The sequence below is a fragment of the Ananas comosus genome, linkage group 3 (genome assembly GCF_001540865.1).
Source record: "Ananas comosus cultivar F153 linkage group 3, ASM154086v1, whole genome shotgun sequence".
Taxonomy (NCBI): Eukaryota; Viridiplantae; Streptophyta; class Magnoliopsida; order Poales; family Bromeliaceae; genus Ananas; species Ananas comosus.
Window position 1 is genome coordinate 2,957,129 of NC_033623.1, and position 22,916 is coordinate 2,980,044.

The 22,916-nt window shown below is 36.2% G+C and overlaps 3 protein-coding genes across 3 annotated transcripts; 1 reads left to right on the forward strand and 2 right to left on the reverse strand.

Annotated features, from left to right (window-relative positions):
- LOC109708240 (UPF0496 protein 3-like) lies at window positions 579-1,978 on the forward strand. Its single transcript, XM_020229900.1, has 2 exons — window positions 579-652; window positions 752-1,978. The coding sequence occupies exons 1-2, from the start codon at window positions 598-600 to the stop codon at window positions 1,834-1,836; spliced, it is 1,140 nt and encodes a 379-aa protein (XP_020085489.1). The 5' UTR covers window positions 579-597; the 3' UTR covers window positions 1,837-1,978.
- Window positions 7,492-11,772, reverse strand: LOC109707450 (putative wall-associated receptor kinase-like 16). Its single transcript, XM_020228705.1, has 3 exons — window positions 10,884-11,772; window positions 10,124-10,282; window positions 7,492-8,701 (listed from the first exon to the last, which is right to left on the reverse strand). Exons 1-3 carry the CDS (start codon window positions 11,770-11,772, stop codon window positions 7,530-7,532), a joined length of 2,220 nt encoding a protein of 739 aa, XP_020084294.1. The 3' UTR covers window positions 7,492-7,529.
- LOC109707166 (sorbitol dehydrogenase-like) lies at window positions 17,146-18,162 on the reverse strand. The gene is made up of 2 exons (XM_020228277.1): window positions 18,011-18,162; window positions 17,146-17,569 (listed from the first exon to the last, which is right to left on the reverse strand). The coding sequence occupies exons 1-2, from the start codon at window positions 18,160-18,162 to the stop codon at window positions 17,377-17,379; spliced, it is 345 nt and encodes a 114-aa protein (XP_020083866.1). The 3' UTR covers window positions 17,146-17,376.

The following is a 22,916-nucleotide window of genomic DNA, read 5'->3' on the forward strand; positions in this document are numbered from 1 at the left end:
AAATTACTTAATTTTTTTTAAAAAATCAAGAGGTCTCAATAAAAAAAAAGGTTGAGGAAACTATTTTAGAATTGCCTAAACTCGAGGGGTCTTTATACATTTTTACCATTAATTTATGTATATAAGCTTTCTATGTTATCTCCATGNTTTGAGATAGCTAGAAGGTGATGAGCTACTTATTTGCAAGCTTAAAGGGACAGTAAAGATATATGTATATATCACTTCTTTAATTTATTGAGGAAACTATTTTAGAATTGCCTAAACTCGAGGGGTCTTTATACATTTTTACCATTAATTTATGTATATAAGCTTTCTATGTTATCTCCATGACATATAATAAGCCTTTAACTCAAAGATTATTCCTCAATAAATTAAAGAAGTGATATATACATATATCTTTACTGTCCCTTTAAGCTTGCAAATAAGTAGCTCATCACCTTCTAGCTATCTCAAAGAAGGTTTCTTCTTTTTACTTATAGAAGCATCTCTTGCTCTCTTCTTCTTCTTCTTCTTCTACATCTTCTTTGGTTGCACTCTCACCACCCATTGTTCTTTCATTTATAGTTCATTCGGGTATCCAAAAAATAGAGGGGAAATATGTGTATGAAGTTCAACATTTTTAGCTCATGCAAACACCAAGCTAATAAGAAAGGTAATACCACCCATCATGTACTTTCATAAAACAAAACATATGCATTACTTTCTCATATTTATACTCATATATACATGCATGTTTTGTTTGAATCAGCAGTCGATGGAGTCGTCATTCCGATCGCTTCGACGAGCTTCAACCTCCGCGAGGAGTATGCAAGTGCGTTCCGCACCGAGTCCTATAACGAGTTCTGGGCCCGCGTGCTGGATCTCACCTTAGACCACGGTGCCACTCTCAAACCGAGTCATGAGAGCAGCAGCAGCAGCAGCAGCAGCAGCAGCACTGCGGCCGCCCGCCTCCCTTCCTACCGCCTCTTCGCGGAGCACTTGCTCGACCCTGACCAAGCTACAGTCACTGAAATTCTCGCCGATGCACGAAAGCATTGTCACCCGGAAGTCCACTTCCTCCTCTCCGAATACTACTCCGAAACTGCGAACGCCTCCCTCCTCTTCAGCCTCATCTTGAAGGACATTGAACGGATACGCGCCCGATACCGCCCGCTCAAGGCCGTGCTCCGATCGCTCGTCTCCGATAACCCCCCGCCGCAGCATAGCATCCAAGCCATTGATAAATACCTGGCCGAGGTTTCAAAGACGTTCAATCCATTTCATTTTCTAGCTTCGTCTCAACGACAATTCCGCATGGTGCAAGGCGGCTCCGCCGATCTGCTCAAGCAGCTCGAGGCAAGCCGCAAGAAGGTGAAAGCCAAGCTGCGGCTTGTCAACTGGCTAAAGCGAGCATTCGGTTTCTCTTTAATCATTATCACAGCCTCGACGGCAGTGATCGGCGCATTGATCATGGTGCATGCGTTGATGGCTTTAGTAGCTCTACCCGCGCTTCTTCCGGTCACAATGTCTTCGCGGGTGGGCCGTGCGGTAGCCCAGCTCGACGCGGCAGCAAAGGGGACGTACATACTGAACAGGGATTTGGATACCGTCAGCCGACTCGTGGCGCGGCTACAAGATGAGGTGGAGCACGTGGCGGCGCTGCTGAGAATGTGCGAGGAGGAGCGGCGGCGCGTCAGGCGGGGAAGGCTGGTGCAGGAGGTGGTGCGGGAGGTACAGAGAAAAGATGTGAGCTTCAGGAAGCAGCTGGATGAGCTGGAGGAGCACCTTTACCTCTGCTTCATGACCATTAATAGGGCTAGAAGGATGGTGATGAAAGAGGTTTTGTGTGTAAAATAGATACATGTGCATGTGTAAATATAGGGTTTCAAGTGCATTGGTTATACATGAATATATATTAGTGATTATCATGCAGGATTGTATAGAAACTTCTAATTAAAACATATAATAATTGTTGGAAGCCCTAGCTGCTTCCATACTGTTTCGCCTAGTTTATTTCTCAATGAATGAAGCAGGTAGCTAGTCTACCTCTTTCTCAAACATTAAAAAAAAAAAAAAAATAAATAAATAAATAAACTGTTTCCTCATTTTCTGATTGGTTTTACAAATAGTTTACCGTAGCATTTTTTGGATATTTAAGCAGTAATCAAATTGCTGCCCAAATGATGCTGCATGGATTGTGTTAGGATTTTGGTTAAATTAGAATAAATATTTAAATCTATAAAAATTAAATTGATTATAAAATTAATTTGAATAAGATTTTTAATTATATTAGAATTGAATATGTTTTGTAGGCTCTATATGTAAAGCACATTATTGGATTCTACGGCCATATGCTAGGATAATTAGAGGCTGGCCAAAGTTAGGTGTTCCACTGCGAGGTGATGAAGAGTTGCATGTGCTTGGTGTATGGTGCGTACGAGAGTACTAGCCTTCTAATTAAGTTTATACAAGACGAAAGAATGATGATAGAGATTCATGAAAAAGGGTTGGATTGAAACTATTTTGTGTAGAAGAGAAGTCCAGCATAATTCTTCTTTTAGTTAGTAAATCTTATTTTACCTGTATTTTCTTTTTATTTTTTCTCTATTTTATGATTGTTTCAGTTTCTGCTAATCGAGAAGATGGTTTATGGTAAAATATCTATTTTCTTCTTGCACAGATTGCATGATTCCGGTCCAAGCCAACCCCTTTTCTTTTCAAATTATCAGCTATAAGTATCCTATTCCACACATCAACCACATGAAGATCTCGGCGGCCGGTCTTCCAAATAAGATTGAATTGTTGTCTTTAACACCCCGACATGCCAGGAATCAGTTGGCTGAAACTACCGAGAACATCCAATCACTCGTCCACCGCCATTGTATCATGCCGCTAGAGTTTAGCATTTGCCAATCTTTAGGTTCTGAAGTTAGAATTTGTTTCTATTCTTGGGCTTGTTCAGTTCAAGGACCAAAACAAGGGAGGTTCCACTCCACTCCACTTCATGGAGCAAGCAAGTAAACAATCGCAGATTTAGACCGAGAGGCCATATAAAAATATGGAAAAACATTCTTGAAACGTGAGTTGTTGTACTTTTTTCATTTCGTACAGTCCATTCTGTTATAATTTGTTGGCTCCTTTCCGACCCAAGCTGGTAGAATGAAAAAGGCATGAAGTGCAATTAAGACGGTATTTAGTAAAGTAAGGCGGCCTCCGATGGAAAGGAGCAAGCTCTTCCAGCCGGCCAATCTTTTACCTATCTCTATGATTAGCGATAGATAGTTTCGCTGCTAAAGTTTTGTATGTTGAAAAAATACCGCACTGAAAATCCGATTGTAGTTAAAATCTAACTAGTTTTGTGATGAATATAAATAAATTAACTTACAGATTATCGCTAAATCCCAAAAATTGTGGAAAAAAGCTGCCAAAACAATTGATCTGGAAGCGTGCATAGCACTGTCCTAAGGTGTATTCCCGTCCTCACATGCGGGATTAACTGAGAACAACACCCCAAGGTTCGACCGGAATTTCTTCTTCTGCGAGCACGATCATGAAGGAAATTGACGGAGACTCTTTAAACACCCGGTGATAAAAAAGATCAAGCCAATAGATCAAAACAATCGAAGAAAATTAAATAACAGAGGCTTCTCTCTTTAATTTTCTTTTCTTTTTCTATTCCAAAACAAAGCTCTCTGTCATGTCACTACAACAAAAACGGTCTATAGCGATACTTTCAAATATCGGTACAGATCAAAAAAAATGCTGCTGGCTAAATTACCAACACTTTTAAAAAGTGTTGCTATATGTGGGGTTGCTAGATATATAGTGACAATTAAAGAGTGTCGCTATAACCTAAAAAGAGTGTTGCAAATTTAGCAACACTTATTTAAGCATCTAGCAACCGCCAGAACTCTACCTTGTTGGCTGCGGTAGCGGAGGAGGACGAGAGGGAAGAGCCCTTCGTCTAGGATGTCAGTAGAATGAGTGAGAGGAGAAGGGGAGATGATAATCGATTTTTCTTTATTTTTTCTTTTTTGTTTGTAATCGGACCAAATGGGCTGGGTTGGGTGGGTTGAGTAGAGTAACATTTTATTTTTTGTTGGATTCGGCTTTATATTTAGACATTAGTAGATGTTTTTTTAAATTTTGGCATAAATGTGACACTTAGACAAAAATGTCCCAAACATGTGTCGCTATAACCTAATTCTGTTATAGTGTGTGTATATACGACCCATGAACAATGGAGCTCCTCTTTATAAAGCAAGGGTGAAAAGTGAAATGTTGGGCAACGTTCCACTCTGGAATGTTGGGCACGCACTATCGTAGTTAGTTAATTCGGATACAATAAAAATTCGGTACGGATAAAATACGAATAAAATTCGTATCTTAATTTTTAAATTCGTTGAAAAATACAGTTTAAAAATCGGATTCGTCAATAATTCGTGTATGCGATTTATACGAGAATTTTATATTTATCATTAAAAAATTAGGAATAAAAATTCGTCTATTAAATTGATTTTTTTTTAGATTTATACTATTATCATAAATAGTTATGATTTTATAAATATAAAAATAAATTAATATAGAATAATATATCTATACTACATATAAAAGCACGTATATTCAAATTTGGGTCTGTCGACAGACCCATTTTTCGGCGGGAAAATTAGCGCCCATTTTTTTCTTTTCGTACAAAAAATTTTAAATATAAGAATAAAAATAGAAATAGAACAGCAATGAATACGTAAGTTCTCTATAACAGATTACTGATGTGAAAATCCTAAAATATAAATTTTTCTATTTAATTTCAAAAGTAAGTTTTCTATAACAGATTACGGGTGTGAAAATCCTATAAAAGATATTTTCCTATTTTATTTTAAAATATCTTTTTTAGATATTATCTATTTAATTTCAAAATATATTTTCTTTTTAAGATAACGGATTTTATTTTTCTATTTAATTTCAAAAATTTATTTCCTAACAGATTTTATTTTTCTATTTAATTTCAAAAGTAATTTTTGCATTAGAGATTATTGTTAATTATTTATCATTTAAAGCATATCTTTCTTAATAGCGTGATTTATTATTTTAAATTTTTTAGATACATATTTGGCAATCATATAAAATATGGCCTAAAATTAAAAAATAATTTAAAAAAATTATAATTTTTTCTAATAATTATTATGTGCATTTGCACGTACATTTTACTAGTATATATATATACATATAGAGAGAGAGAGAGTCACACTCTCACGCACAAAGGGGGCAGAGAGTGAGAGGCCCACCGTGGACCTCTCACTCCTGCACGGTCCACAAGGCTGAGTGCAGCCTTGTGGACCCCGCCATTTCCGAACCCCCTACACCTCCTGGACCCCGCCATTTCCCATACCCTACACCACGATTTCTTCTTCCTTGCTCCGCTTCTTTTCTTCCTCACTTCTCCTTTTTGCTTCGTCTCCATATTTTTTTCAAAATCGAACGGGCAAGATTGCTCAGCTGCTCACGAGAAGGTGCACGGACTCGCGGAGCGGTGGTTGCGCAATGCCGATTCGAAAAATTTCTCCTTTCCGCAGCCGCTCAATCTATTTTTTTTTCAAAAAATTTCATATTTTCAGAGCTGCTTAATCCGAATTTTTCAGAATATAATTTGGGGATGCGGATTTGATCGTGAATTCTCTGAGCATGGGAAAAAAATGCGTTTTATTCTGAATTTTTGGAAAAAATTCGGAAACGGAGTATTTTATATGGTTTGCATTTTTTTTTAATAATTCACGTATAATACGCGAATTAACTAACAGAGCACACTATGCATGCACGAGGGAAGGGGGTGCGTCATAAGGGGCGCACGAACGGGAGGAAACGTAAGAATAATGATAATAAATAAAAATAATTAAATAAAATAAATAATAATAATAATAATAATAATAGAGGATTTTGGATTTTCCTCCAACATTGTAGGTGAGAGAGAAAAGCCTAAGTAGTAGATAGGAAAATTATGTTGTTGATATTGTAAGGAATTGGTGAGTACTATAGCTTCATTCTCAATTGAATGATTGTTCTATTAGGCGGTGAGTGAGATTTGGGTATTTTTGTTTATTTGTCCTACTTTTGCTGATTAATTTCATTGTGGTTTAATGCAAAGGTATGGGTCAACCAAACCCTTTTTCCTCAGTAAGAGAATGCAAAGTGGTTTCTTATGTGAAGTCATTAGAGAGAGAGAAATACAATAATGTTAAGAATATTGTTGCCAACAACAACCACAAAAACTTTTATTTAATTACTAGCCGAAAGTTACATGCAATGCATATGGTGTAACAAAATTCACTTAATCTAAGATAGGAAGATCACCCAAAAGATGAATTTTCTTGCATTTCATCTAGAAGTTCAAAGATTAAAATGTCTAAGTTTAAAATATATAGATCTAAATTAAGGAATAATGTTCACTATATATCTAGTTCCCAGCCCTTATATGTCTTGGATGTAGAGAGGGCGGGTGGAATAATACTATCCAAGGGCTAGAAACTAGATAGTAAATACTAGAGCGAGAGAGAGTTAGGCTTGTGTGCTTTTATTAGAACGGTAGCCTCCATGTTATCAAGTCATTTTCGATATTGCGACTGTTATATTTGGTTTAGATTTGTAGTTATCTAAATTGGAGTTAAATCCTAATCTAATTAGGATTATATATTATTTAGATTTAATTTGGTATATATAGATTATAATTAGGAGTATAATTCTAATTGAATTAGAATTAGACTCTAATTAGGAGACATGTATTATATATACATGCTACGGCCAAGTTAATGACGCTGCGGCCCAATTAAGAGCCATGCAAAATTAATTCAGTTGTTAGTGGTCCATGCTCTAATTAGAGGCAAGCTCTAATGATGCCGCATTGTTAATTAGACTCAAGTCTAATTAATTAAGTCAACATGGTGCGGATTCCGTCTGGTGAAGGAGCCGCGGCCCGTTACATGCTAATTAATTAAGGTGAAGGAGCCGCGGCCTGCACATGCTAATTAATTAAGGCGACAGGCATATTGTTGGTTCCGTACCGATGGTTGAGAGAGAAGTTACTTTTGGAGTTGCTTTGTTGCGGCGTTTCGGATCTAATTAATTAAGTTTTGGTCTTTTGAGAGATCTTCTTTGTACTCCGCCTTTTCGACATTAATAAATTATTTGCTCCGTCTTCGCCCGTGGACGTAGGCCGTTGGCCGAACCACGTAANACAACTGTTCCATCAGCTAAGATTCCTTTATATACATTCCCATAGCCTCCTTGCCCAACTTGAGTTGAGCTGTTGAAATTGTCAGTGGCCAGAGCCATTTCTTCAAATGTGAAGCATTTTACACCATCAATTTTGATTGAGAATTTTGACACTGCAGAAGATGTACAGACAGAAGGTACTTGTAATATATGAATAAAGTGAAATGCGCAAAGTTTGAGTTTTTCATATACATACATACATACATATCTTGCTCTCTCTCTCTCTCTCTCTCTCTCTCTCTCTCTCTCTCTCTCTCTATATATATATATATATATATATAGCATCAACGTCCAGGTTCTATGCTTAGCATAGCTTTCTTCTCTAAACTATAAAAACCGGTGTTTTCTTCCTCACGGTAGCTTGAGAGATTGTCAAGCAAACTTTCTATCTCTGCATGGTTATGTTGTTCCCAGGTATGTTGCTTCATTTTTTTGAGTCTGTCAAGCTCCTCTGCTACTTCTTTCATTGAGGGTCTGTCTTCCCCCTTGACATTTAAGCAAGCTTTTGCTAGTACAGCAATTTCATTAATCCTTTCCACATCTTCATCATACTTAATCTGATCATCAAGAAGTTCGCTGAAGCGACCCTCCTTCATAGCAGATAAGAAGGATGATGAAAGGCTCATCTCTCTTTCAGTTCCTTCAAAACGAAGTGCTTTCTTACCGGTGAGGAGCTCCAAAAGAACCACTCCAAAACTATAAACATCGCTTTTATCAATCAACAAGCATGTTTGTAGGTATTCTGGGTCTAAATAACCGCAAGTCCCTTGCACCAATGTGACAAACTGTGTTTCATCCCTAGGAGCGAGCATAGAAGCTCCGAAATCAGAGACCTTTGCCATTAAATGATCATCCAAAAGGATGTTTGCGGACTTAACATCTCCATGAATTATCGGAGGGGACGCTGACGAATGCAAGTATGCAAGTGCTTCCGCAGACTCGAGAGCTATTTTCAAACGAGTCTCCAAAGATTTATAGATTCTACGACCGTTGCCATGAATCAACTGGAATAGGTTCCCATTGGAAATATATTCATACACCAGCATTGGAACTTCCACCTCTAAACAACATCCGAGGAGCTTAACTATGTTTCTATGGTTGACCTGGGAAAGAATAAGCATCTCTTTTCCGAATTCTTTCTTCTGTCTCTCATTAATAATTTTAGCTCTCTTTATTGCTACGACATGATTGTCTTTGAGAATTCCCTTATATACTGTGCCATAGCTTCCATGCCCTATGATGTTGTTCTTGTGAAACTTATTCGTCGCCTGTTCGAGCTCTTTTTCTGTAAACATCTTAAATGCAAGGCCTTGTCTATTTCTGATTTCTTCCAATAGTAGCCAGCCTCCATGTTGTTGGAAGTTCTCCTCCTTAACTTTTATAAGCTTTCGTCTTTCCAATATAATATGAATACATAACATGATAATTAGAATAATAAGGAGGCTGATGCAAATGCCTGCATTGATATAGATCAACAGCATCAGATTAACAATATAGGAGCATAAGGGTATTATGAACGAGTTAATTACACTATCAATCCCTGAATATTGCATGACTCTAATTTTAGTTTGTGAAGTTTGATTTGTTTCAAAAGAGCTCAAACTTTTTAAATGTATCGGTCCTACTAGTCCCACCGCAAGTGTCCTTCTCTCATAAATATACATATATAAAAAAATTCTAACATGACATATCAAATTAAATTACTATTTCTAAGTCCAATACTGCGTCTACATTTGGACTCAAAAGTCACCTTTATTACGGGATAATTAACTCCTCCCATTCCTTCACATGTAGATTAATATTATACTAATGGAATTCTTTATAGAGTTTCCATATTATTTTTATAGACTTTGCATATCTCTTTCTATGTACAACGACTAACAGGTTTAGGAGCAGTGATATGATAAACTACAATAGAATCCCTTGTCTTCTAGCGACTAAAACATTTGTTACGACTAAGATTTAAACATTTTAAAGCTTTGCACCGCCAATTAATATATAGTTTGGAAATAGGTTGCATAATATACCCACATTAAAATTTAATAATCAGTTGCTATTTAAAAATTTTAATTTATGGCTTGGGAGGCATAAACATATTTTCGACTCGAAACAGAGAGCATCACTTGCAATCACTGAAAAAGTCTTGCTTTTCTATTAAATCTTGGATGTCGATTGTAAAGAAGAAAGTTTTCAGGTCAACTGTGGAACATAAACTAACTTTCTAGGTGGTGTTTGGATGGGGTATAAGAAGGGGAATAAGCTCTTGTTCCCCTCCTTATACCCAAATACTAATTTTTTTGGTGGGAATAATAGTTCCGACCCCTACCTAAAACAAGCTTGTTCCTAGAGCAAGCTTGCTCCAGCGGTAATTTTAAATTTATTATAAAATTTAAAATTTTAATTATAAAATTAAAATTAAAATTTTTTAAATTTTAATTTTTAAATTTTAAATTTTAGATTCTAAATTTTTAAATTTTAATATTTAATATTTTATATTTTTAAATTTAAATTTTGATTTTTAAAATTAAAATTTGATTTTAAATTTAAAATTTAAAAATTAAATATAAAATTTAAAAATTTAAATTCAAATTCAAATTTAATGAGAGGAGTAATATCATCAATTTTTTGTTTCTAACTACTCACCATTTTTCTTATTTCATCTTATCTATCAAAACGTTATTTTTTTTATCTCCAAAAATAATCTAATTTTTATCCAAATATTATATTTTTTTATTGTCGGAAACAATTTAATTTTTATCAAAATACAAAATTAATCTAATTCTTACTTATATCCTGAACTGGCATTTATTCTTAAATAAATAATTTTTATTTATAGTCAAACCAAATAAAGCCTTACAAAAAAGGTGGAAGAGCTCACCTATAACTAGCTTCGCTGCCGGTGGAAGTTTCGAGTAGCAAGTTCCCTTGTAAGGGTCGCCATGTGTACCACGTGGGCATGAGCACCGGTATCCACCTTGTGTATTGTGACAATCCCCAGAGCATGGAGACCTATCCTTGTTTGCACACTCATCAATATCTGTTTCCCATAACACAATATTCCCAAGGAAAAATCAACTTAATTTGTTTGTCGATTACACCATTCCGTCACAAAGTGTTCAAGGAATCCAAGTCTCATATTGGCACTACAACAAAAACGGTCTATAGCGATACTTTTAAATGTAGGTACATATCAAAAAAATGCTGCTAGCTAAAATTACCGACACTTTTAAAAAGTGTTGCTATATATGGGGTCGCTAGATATATAGTGACAGTTAAAGAGTGTCGCTATAACCTAAAAGAGTGCTGCTAATTTACCAACACTTATTTAAGCATTTAGCAACCGCCGAAACTCTATCTCGTTGGCTGCTGTGGCTGAGGAGGACGACAGTAAAGGCTCTTCGTCTAGAATTTCAGTGGATTGAGTGAAGAGAGAAGAAAAGATAGTAATTGATTTTTCTTTTTTTTTTCTTTTCTGTTTGTAATCGGGCCAAATGGACTGGGTGTGGTGGGTTGAGTAGAGTAATCTTTTATTTTTGATTGGATTGGGCTTTATATTTTATGCTCTTAACTATCCATGGAAAAACTTTCTCACACATCACAAAATAAAGAAAGATGTTTCTAACGAGAGAGATGCAAACCTTGGCACCCGTGGGGTAGATAAGGGTTGCCTTGAAAACCCTCGGAGCAATTACAGAGATAGCCGGGCCCGTTCGCGGAGTCTACGCACGTGCTGTGATCGCTTACGCATGCGTAGGAAATCATGTCTTGCCGGGCTTCCGAGCAATTCTTGTTTCTTACAGCCCAATCGACCACCATCGGCAGCTTACTTCTGTACAGCTTGCCGGTGGTGATGTAGGAGGTGTTGAATTTGAAGGCGTGTTCCTCCACCACCGCAGCGTAGCTGCACCGGCTAAAATTGTACGTGGTGGAGCTGTTGAAGTTTTTGTCGAAGTGCACTCGGCTGTACTCTATCCCCTGTGGGATGGCGGTCTGGCAGCATCCGATGCCCGTGCACGAGCCGTTGCTCAAGTTCTCCATGCTCCTGCACATCGATACGCACCCAGACAAATAGCTATTCACCATGTCGCTCACTGTGAGGTAGGCCAGCGTCATGCAACCGATGGTAGTAAACTTGTTGAGGGTGCTGGAGAACCGGTACGGTGACGCCGTAAGGTTCTTATGCCAGTTATCGTAGGTCACATTGCCGTTCGTGGCATTGTAGCATTGGGTCGACACAGTGTTGGTGACGCGGGCGCGGCCCAACGACAAGGAAATGTTCAAGAATTCGATGTTGTTCAGGAAGGGCTTGTAGGTGCCGTTGCTGAAGGTGCAGTTGAGTGTGAAACCCTTCATTGAGCAGTTCCGGCCGATGCCGAATGGATAGGGGATCTCGACGTCGCCGCATTGTTCTAGGCACCCTGGCAATGCGACTGACGTGGATGTGAGCTGCAATGCCTGGAGCTGGAACAGAAGCAGTCCCCACAGAAAGACTATTTTGGTGGAGATAGAATTTTCTTTAGACTCCATAGTTCTTTAGTTTGCTTTTTCTTGTTTTTCACCCTTTGGTTTCAGCTTGTTAGAGGGGGTGCACTCTATCCATGGTGTTTAATATAGAGGGAAGGGGGCCCTTGATAAAGAGCGCCAGGAGACCATTGCTGTGGAGTATCGACTTTGACTCATTCAACAACCTAGTTTTTTTTTTTTTTTTTTCCTTTTTTTCTTTTTTGTGATTTTCTTTTCTTTTCGGTGTATATAGAAACACCAAAAAATTATTTCTTGAGTTTAAACAAAAGAGATATTATTAAGAAGCAATACTAATCTATACATCCAAGCGAGAGTAAATTTGGTGAAAACAAACGAAATTTATCCAAACCATAGATTATTTTGATTTGGCTACTTGCTTGTATCTTTCAAAATTTTGATTTTACTATCTAATCTCTCAATTCATTTAATTTGAGTTAATCAACAGCATTTTATCTTCAAAATTTAAGCTAACTACTTATTTTNTACTATCTAATCTCTCAATTCATTTAATTTGAGTTAATCAACAGCATTTTATCTTCAAAATTTAAGCTAACTACTTATTTTAGTAAATTTATATTTACGATCGAGAATGTATAAAGTATACTAACTAAACCTATAAAGGTAAACGATGCATTCAAATTTTAAAGTCAAAGTATCATTGATTGACTGAAATCAAATAAATTTAAAAATTCGATAGTAAACTCAAAATTTTATAAGATTGAGTAACCAAATTAAAATGGTTTATAATTCAGAAAAAGTTATATATGTTTTTACCTATAAATTTTATATTCTCACTGTTCAAAGACTAATTTCTTTTCACACTAATTTTATCACATTTCAATTTTTTAATATTACAAATTCAAAATGTGTGAATTCTTGAATAAGTTGGGCAAAATCTTTACGCCTAACTTTAGCTTACAAGTGGCATTTCTCATCATAAGGTACTCTGTCATACGCAGCGTGGCGCGCTAAAGCTCAATAATAGATCATCTACGAAACTTACATTTTGAACATATATTTTTTATAGATTAAATAATAATTCTCTTCATATCACGATTTTTTAAACTACTTAAGGCATAGATAAAGATCTTTAAATGAACAATTTTTTATACATAAGCTCTTTAGGTGTAACGCCCCCAATAGTCCCACATCGGATGGGATACTGATTCCGATAATAGTCCCACATCGCATGGGATACTGATTCCGATCAGTTTATATGAGGCCTACACACTAGAAATAATAACTGGGCTTAAGCATTTTGGGCTAGTGGTTGGGCCCAACGAGTTATTGTTGCTAGTGGGCTGGGTCGTTACATTTGGTATCAGAGCCGGTTCACCAGCTGGACATGTGTGGCGAGTCTCGGCTGAGCCAGGGTCTAGATGACAGGCTAGCGAGACGAGTCTCACATTGTCTGGTGATCTTGGGCTGTGTGTGTGATTGGATTGACGAGGACGTCAGGGCCTTAACGGGGGGAGTTTGTGACACCCCAATAGTCCCACGTCGGATGAGAATGGGGTTGTCATTGGGACACTAGTAATAATAACTGGGCTTAAGTATTTTGGGCTGTTGATTGGGCCCAACGAGTTATTATTGCTAGTGGGCTGGGTCGTTACATTTGGTAAATTCCTTTATGGGCCTACTAAGAAGTCTCGAACCTAGACGTGCGGGTGAGTGTTAAATATAAAAAGGCTTTTAAAATCGAGCCCGGGGCGTGACAGATTAAGATGGCCCAGAGCCTAGACGTGACAGATTAAAATTGGGCCCAAATCCGTTGGTTTGGGCCCAACGAGTTATTATTGCTAGCGGGTCGGGTCATTGCAATTGGTATCAGAGACGAATACCAGCCGGAAGTGTGAGAACTAAGTGCTATGCGGGACAAAGTGCTACACCAACGGGTTTGGTGGGAGCTACCTCTTGAACCTGTAGGAGCCACCTCTAGGATCTCACATCGTCTGGTAATGATCCTGGTTTATCTGTCTGTCATTTGGTTTGGACCCGACGAGGACGTCAGGGTCTAAACAGGGGGAGTTTGTAATGCCCCCAATAGTCCCACATCGGATGGGATACTGATTCCGATAATAGTCCCACATCGGATGGGATACTGATTCCGATCAGTTTATATGAGGCCTACACACTAGTAATAATAACTGGGCTTAAGCAATTTTGGCCAGTGGTTGGGCCCAACGAGTTATTGTTGCTAGTAGGCTGGGTCGTTACATTTAGTATCAGAGCCGGTTCACCAGCTGAACATGTGTGGCGAGTCTCAGCTGAGCCATGGTCTAGATGACGGGCTAGTGAGACGAGTCTCACATTGCCTGGTGATCTTGGGCTGTGTGTGTGATTGGATTGACGAGGACGTCAGGGCCTTAACGGGGGGAGTCTGTGACACCCCAATAGTCCCACATCGGATGGGAATGGAATTGTCATTGGGTTTATAAGAGACTTAGACACTAGTAATAATAACTGGGCTTAAGCATTTTGGGCTGTTGATTGGGCCCAACGAGTATTATTGCTAGTGGGTTGGGTCGTTACATTAGGTATTTTAGATCACATCAAGTAAATTAAATTTCAATTTTAAGATATCAATAATCACATATTATGTGTGGTTCGTCAAGTTTAGGTATACACTGGTGCATGTCAATTTCAACTTATTTGGAGGCTTTTTAACTTTCTCTTCTTTATTTTAGTCTTTTAAGTTAGCTAGTGAAGCTGATTATTTTTTTTAAAACAACTCAAGGATAATATTATCTATTATTTATTTTTTTTCTAGTTTTATTTAGTAAAAATTAATCGAACCTATTGAATTTGATCAAATTACTTATGATTTTGAAAAAAAAAAATTTAATGTATTTGATAAATCACTTAATTAGAGAATATCAATCCAACAAAAAGGAAGTTGAGAGACTATTTCCTAATGTGCTAAAAGTGGGGGTGTCTTCACGCATTTTTATCTCACCGAAAACTGTGGTACCCGCAGTCATTAATTAGAAGATGTGAGGATTTAAAAGTCTTTGTCTGGATAGTTTCAACATTTGATTTAGTCGAAAGGTCGCTACTCACTTGATAGTCATTTGATATAGAAATAATAATATATAATTAAAATTTTCTATATTGGCATAATTTATTAAATCTTTTTGCTAAAAATACTATTTTAATATAAAATATTATATTATTCTTAATTAATTGAGCAATGCTAGCTATATTTACAGCCAAAAGTTGGGTGTAAATTTTTCTCCTTTATAATAAAGAAGGGTCAAGTTTTTCACACTACATTTATCAATCAATATTTCTAATATTAAATATAAAAAAACAGTACTGTTTAAACTCTTAGATGGTTGGATGTAAGATTTATATCCAACTTAATTTTAACTGTGCAAATAGCATTCTCTTCTTAATCAGATCATACTTAACGATCTCATATGCTATAGTAGAATTAATTTAATGTGTATTCTCGAGGACGGAGCGAGAACTTTGCAGTAGAGATGACAACTATTGGAGTCGGATTAAACCAAAGGACAACAGACAAACCAAATCATGAATATTCAATTTGCATATAGCTCATGTTCTATTTTCTCTCCTATAATTGCGGGAGTCTTGTAAATTTTTTTTTATCAAAGTGAAATGAATAATTAAATTGACTATTCTAATCCAACTTATTAAATTCGATTGACTGTTCTAGTCTAGTTTATTAATTTCGATTGGCTATTCTAGTACAGTTTATTAATGTATATCTTCTAGGTGGGGCTATAATTGTGACAAGCTTGTAGTTTTTTTTATTTTCAAAGTGATATGAATAATTAGATTGACTATTCTAATCCAATTATTAAATTCGATTGACTATTCTAGTCTAGTTTATTAATTTCGATTGAGTCGTTCTAGTTTGGTTTATTAAATTCAATTGGCTATTCTAGTCCAGTTTATTAATATATATCTTCGAGGTGGGGCTATATTAAGCAGCTTGTGCGCGCTATCATTTCGTTAAGCTTAATTGATTCATAAAATAAGAAAATTACACAAAATAATCATAAACATATTTTCAAGTAGAAATATAATTATAATATAAGCATAGATATGAAAGGATATTCCGGTTATTAAAGAGGGCAACATGGCCTTCATACAATAAGAAAATTATACAAAATAATCATAAATATATTTTCAAGTAGAAATATGATTATAATATAAGCATAGATATGCATGAAAGGATATTTCAGTCATTAAGCAGGGCAACATGGCCTGGCTTTACCACCCGATCGATTATTCCACACGGTATATGTCATCATATATAAAGAAGCTTTCTATTAAAAATGTCATTGTCAACTATGAGAAGATATCAATGCATGCATCATGTTTTCGTATGTTCGTGCATCATCATTCCATAGCAAATAAAAAAGAAAGGTAAGAAAGTACTAATTAAATAATAGAGTAGGAATATTCCTAACTGAGTTGTGAGGATTGAGATTTTCTCCTATAAAAATTTGACATCTGTTTAGATGTTGTCGTGTGTATTTTAATTTCAAAAACTATTCGATAAATTTCAGCAAAAAATAATTTAAAATAAGGATTTTACGTGATTTTTACTTTTCACTTAAAATGAATACTAACTCGAATTTTCGAAATGGGCCGTTGAGTGTAGATGGCTTCTGTCGCGTACCGGGCTCTGTTTCTAGTGATTCAATAGCTTTTTTCAACTGTCTAACTATGCCGGATCCAATGGTGTAGGCAGAATTTATGTTCGATGCACAGTTCTCGAGAAATCTGCTCTCATCATATATTGACCTTTTGGCGAAATTGGGTTTTTATGGAAAAGGTATGACATTTCATATATACTGAATTGCACGAAACTCAAGGGGTAGGCACAATTGTGTGAATTACTCGCACTGGTGAATTATTGGAAGGGAATATTGAGTTTGGAGGGTTAAATTGCAATATTAGGAATTTGTGGAAATGGAGCACTTCCCGTAGAAGCTATCATTTTATGTGCGAAACGTTGGAGTTTTGGCAAATGGATGGGTTCAAATAAAGTATACTCAGAGGGGAACGCGCTGATACAAGTCTCGCTAAATTTTGACACTTTTGAACAAAACGGCACGGACTCGAAGTTGAGATAGAGACTTTACCGAAGAATCTCATTGTGAGAAATGATGTTATTTAATGCATAAAATCGCGTAAAACTCCTCGGAATGGTGCTACTACGTAAATGTTGCATGCTGGCAGGGTTTTCACTCCAATTGTACGAATTTGGAGGGGCTTACATGCAAATTCCATATCCATATATATATATATATATATATATATATATATATATATATATATATATATATAACTTGCTATGAGAGGTTCTTGGAATGGGGCCTAAATTATATATAACAGAAACAATGACCATGGGTAAACAGCAACATCATTATGAGATGAAAAACCAGTAAAATATCAAACAGGACTAGAAGAGCACAATACATACCATAAGAGAGTTCCAGCTTTCGAACAAAAGCCACTCCTCAGTTACATATGTTTCCAGATAATAATTAACACGATACCCACTTATTCTTATTTCTATATCAAAGGGAGACTTACTCTGCTACACTCTTTAAGCACACCTTAGCTCATAGTCTAAAGATTAAACATAACTTTGATTGCATCACTGCCGCGAGCGCTGACCTCAAAAGCTTCCTCAACCTCCTTCTGAGAGAACCCAAACCTATGAGTTATCAGCGGCTTTACATCAATCTTTCCAGATCGGAGGAACTCAAGGCATAGAGGCCAAGTGTCTTTATAGCGAAAGATGCCGACGATATCAACCTCCCTATCCAAAAGGAACACATTATTATCTTAGTAATCCGACAGAACTCATATTTTCAAGATGATAAATTTGCCTAAAGGTGAGAGAGAGAGAGAGAAGGGAAAAAAAGAAAAAAAAAAAAAAGAAAAAGAAAAAAGAGTCAGATAGCCTTATGGCCTATTTGGCCTGACTGGAGTTTCTGCGAGTGTTTCTAGACAAGAGCTGCATTAATAGATTTTCATCATGATTTTCAAAATAGCAGCCTTCAATTTCAGCACAGAAGTTCATTTCACTTGGTTTTCTAGAAGCTTCTGCTTTTCCAAATAGAGATGTAGCTCTAGAAGCCGTAACAAATAGGAATCTATGTTCTTATCTTTAACCGCATAACCTTAACTTTTAGGTCACATAAAAGAAAGTTTAGTATCATGCTGTAGTTGAAGGTCAACCTGAAAGAAAGTTTAGTACCTTGCTGCGGCTGAAGTAAGGGGAACAGTCATCTCGTTGTGGCCCATTCCAATTAGGCAAACTTTACCACCAGCACGAGTAGCACTAAGAGCAGTCGACATAGTTTTGCTCAAACCAGCACAATCAAAGCTCACGTCAACTTCAGCACCCATAACCTCNGCTTCTAAAAGTATTCTAGCTCAATTTTATATATATATATATATATATATATATATATATATATATATATATATATATATATATATATATATATATATAGTCCGGCTACTATGCTATCGATAGCACCAAGTATTTGGTACTATCAAATTTTCTACCATTAGATTAATCCTTTTAATTATTTTTACCCATTAGATTATACTATTCAACCAACCACCTACTCAACCCTAGGGGTCCCACATCATCCTAACCGTACATTTCTCAATCGAAAGACTAAAAAACTAATAGCACCAACAGCTTGATGCTATTGATAGTATTCCAACCTAGTTCTATATATATATATATATATATATATACTATTCAACCAACCACCCACTCAACCCTAGTGGGCCCACATCATCCTAACCGCGCATTTCTCAATCCAAGGGGTAAAAAACTAATAGCACCAACAGCTTGGTGCTATTGATAGAATTCCAGCCTAGTTAGCCTTGGGCGGATAGGGGAGATTCTGTCTGTTCGGCATCTGTTCGGCGTACCCCAACCGACCAAATTGGCGGTCGCGAGGCGTGACACTTTAGATGCAGTTAATGTGTGATACAGTCGTTCTATCATAAGTCCCAACTAGACGGAGGTCAAAAAATAGCTCATCAAACCCCATCGTCTGTCATATGTTAAATTTATTCGACTCGAATTTTTAATATCGGAAACCCTTTGTATTATTTACTCTCTAGCTAAGATCTTCTAAACTCGATCTCATAAATCACGTAGAACTAATACCCTTATCTACCAAGAATGATAGATTCCATATAAGTGCATATCCTATTCCTACAACGAACCTACTATAGCCAACATGCATCGAAAGAACCCAAATATATAGAGATCAAGTGTATATACAGTCAAACTATATTAATCTCATTGTGAATAACCGAGGCACCACAGGCCAAAGGACCAATCACACTACTGCTATATTGAGTAAGTCACTGACGCGTGAGTAGACAATCATGTGACTTCTCGTGTTGGTTACACTATTCAACATTGGCTATACTTGAAACACATTGTGATTTTGCACGCACATTGGGGGAGCTCTAACAATGGAGCTCTATCGATGCTACACAGCAGCATTTAGTCTCGCGAATTTTTTTTTTGATTGTAATAGAGACAAATTTTTATGTAATTAAAGAATAGAAGGAAATTAGTAGAAGAAGTAGGGTAAAGAAGAAATTGAAAAAGAAAAAGAAGTCCACCAACTAGCGATTGGTGGAACAAAAACAAATATGGGTTTAGGAGCAATGACATGATAAACGACAATAGAATCCCTTTTCTTCTAGCGACTAAAACATTTGTTATGACTAATATTTAAACAATTTAAAGGCTTGCACCGCCAATTAATAGTTTAATTAGAAACTGATTGTATAATTTACCTCCATAAAAATTTAAGAACCAATTGTTATTTAGAACTAAAATTTATGGAATTTTATGGCTTGAGAGGCATAAACATATTTTCGACTCGAAACAGAGACCATCACTTGCAATCACTGAAAATGTCTTGCTTTTCTGTTAAATCTTGGATGCCGATTGCAAAGAAGAAAGTTCACAGGTTGGCTGTCGAACATAAACTAACTTTCTAAACGTCAAGTCAAGTCGGTCGTCCCTCCCTATTTGGACAAGTCAGTATTTTGCTTTCTCCTATTGGCTGTGGTCGCATGGAATAAAATTCCATCACCACCGCATAACACGTTTGTACCTTGACTCTTATTATGCCTTTAGTGGTTTACTAGTGTAGTATTCGTATGATATACGACGGCTAAATAATTAGAAAAAAAATAGAAAACGGTAACAAAGAAAGAAAAAACAATGATCGAAAAAGTGATGATAAGAGATAAAATTTATCTTGCCGATGAAAGCAGGTAACAACCAAAGAAAGTGGAAGAACAACAATACGACCTAATACAGAGGTGTGATCCGATTCAGTTCAAGCAAAACAGAGGAAAACCTAATTTGTTTTAAGAAAAAAAATAGAGAATTATATGGAGGACTTGAGCCGGTTCCGAAGAGCTCACATTGAATAATGATTGGTTCCATTCAAGAAAAAAAGAGAAAAATATATAAAGGACTTGAGCTAGTTCGGGGTGGAGTCTACACCCAATAACGAAGGGAACGTTGCCATGTGGCAAATTTAGGAAGAATAATGTATAGGTACAGATAAATATTGGTAAAATATATAAAATCTATCTAAACTATAAACTACTTCGATTCAAATATCTGACCTTTCAAAATTTTAATTTTATTATCTGATTTTGCAATTTGTTTGCTTTAAGTAATTTGATAGTTTTTCATATTCAAATTTTGAAATATTTAAATTTATAGTTATATAAATTATATAAAATATGCTAACTAAATTCGTAAAAATAAACAATAAGTTCAAACTTTGAAGTAACTCAAATTAAATAAATTAAAAGGTCTGATAGTAATTCAAAATTTTTAAAGCTTAGATAGTTGGATGTAAAAGGATGCATGATTGTTGAGATAAATTTTATATATATATTATTTAAAAAACTATTACCGTTTGGTTCGGGGTTAAGGAACAACTAGTTATTCTAGGGATAGGGTTAAGTTCAGGGTTAAGATGGTGTTAGAGTATTTTTGTGTTTGATTGAGGATTGGTTGGGGATTGGAGTTAGTCCAGAATAGTAAAAAATAGTGTTTGGTTGAAGTAGCTGGGATAAGAAGGATAGTGAGTTATTATGAATAAAAAATAATATTTGGTTGGGATTTGGTAGGGTTAGGTGGGGTAGCTAACTCCACCTAAAATGGGCTATCTCGGGTTAGATGGGGTTAGCTAATCCCATCTATTTTTTGAGATGTTTGGGGATAATATAGAGGTTAAGGGATAATTCCACCCCTTAACCCCCAGCCAAACAAAGGTTTTATTAAGGTACTAATACTAACACGCTTCAAAAAAAAAGAAAAAGAAGAAGAAAAAAGTCGAAGAGCTCACCTGTGACTAGCGTCAGTACTGCTACCGGATGTTTCGGCCTCTGGCAGCAAGTTCCATTAGAAGGTTCCAGATGTGTACCGGGTGGGCACGAGCGCCAGTATCCACCTTGTGTATTGTGACAAACCCCAGAGCATGGAGATGCATCCTTGTTTGCACACTCATCATCAATACCTGTTCCCCATATCACAAAATTCCCAAGAAAATAAATTAACTTAGTAGTCAAATAGTACTATTCAATCCAAGTCTCAAATTGGATGTATAACCAGAGATTTACTCGTCGTGTGCATGCAATTTGATTTGAGTGTGTTTAACTTTAAAATATCGAAAGAGGAACTATTAGGCCTTGTTTGGTTGGGGTTTAAGGGGTGGAATAATCCCTTAACCCCCATATTATCTCCAAACACCCCAAAAAATAGGTGGGGTTAGCTAACCTCACCTAACCCCACCTCAAATAAATTATTCCGGGTTAGCTAACCCCATTTAATCCCACCAAAATCCAACTAAACACTATTTTCTATTCATAATAACCCACTATCTTTTTTATCCCACCTACTCCAACCAATCATTATCCTTCTTTATCAATCATTATTTTCTTATCCCACCTACTTCAACCAAATATTATTTTTCATTATTCTAGACTAACTTTAACCCCCAACCAAATACAAAAAACTTTAACCCTACTTTAACCCTAAACTTAACTCTATTCCTGGAATAGCTACTTTTTCCTTAACCCCGAACCAAACGGAGGCTAAGCCTGAACTTAACCCTATCTCTGGAATAGCTACTTTTTCCTTAACCCCGAACCAAACGGAGGCTAAGCCTGAACTTAACCCTATCTCTGGAATAGCTACTTTTTCCTTAACCCCGAACCAAACGGAGGCTTAAGGTTTTTAAGAAAGAATAATTAAGCTAGCTATTTTGTATTAAAAAAATATTCCTTTGATGTATAGGGGTGGGCCCACAATAAGTCAGGCTGAAACGGGCCGAAGGCAAGCCCGGCACGGCCTGGCCACAAAGTCTGGCCATGCCCGGCCGTCGTTTTTGGACCCGGCCCAGCACGGCCCCCCGGCCCGGATGGTACGGGCCGTGCCGAGCCGGGCTTCGGGCCATCACTTTATATTTATTTAATTCTATTTAAAAATACATAAAATTTTTAAAAATTAAAAAAATAAAATACTATTTTAAAAAATAATATATGAGAAAAAACAATCCAATATTTGGAAACTAAATTTTATAAATTTTCGACATCATTTGGCTGGTGATCAAAAGGTCTCAAAATTGACAGTTTTAATGGTAGATGTGATGCATTTGTGAATTTAACGGTATAAAATAATCCAAATCTGATCAAATTTTTATAGAAAATTTTTTTCACTATTTAGGGTAAGATCAGCACCTCTGTTCTTAAATTCAAGTCTTTTATCATTATTTTTTATGAAATTTTTATTTTCAACCGTTTATTTTTCTACTACTCGTTTGATAGGTAAATGATGTCGAAAAATTATAAAATTTAGTTTCCAAATACTTTCAATAGTATAGATCAAGTTTAACGGAGCCGATCGTCGATTTGGAAACCGCATCATCGAAAACAATTTGGTAGCACGAAAACCTCCGTGCTACCGATAGTATACCAACCTACCTATATATATATATATATATATATACTACTTATAAAAGCATGAGTTTTGAATTTTTTTTCTTTCCAAAAATGCCTCTATTTTTTTTACTAATATTGTCGTGTCCGATAATTCTCAA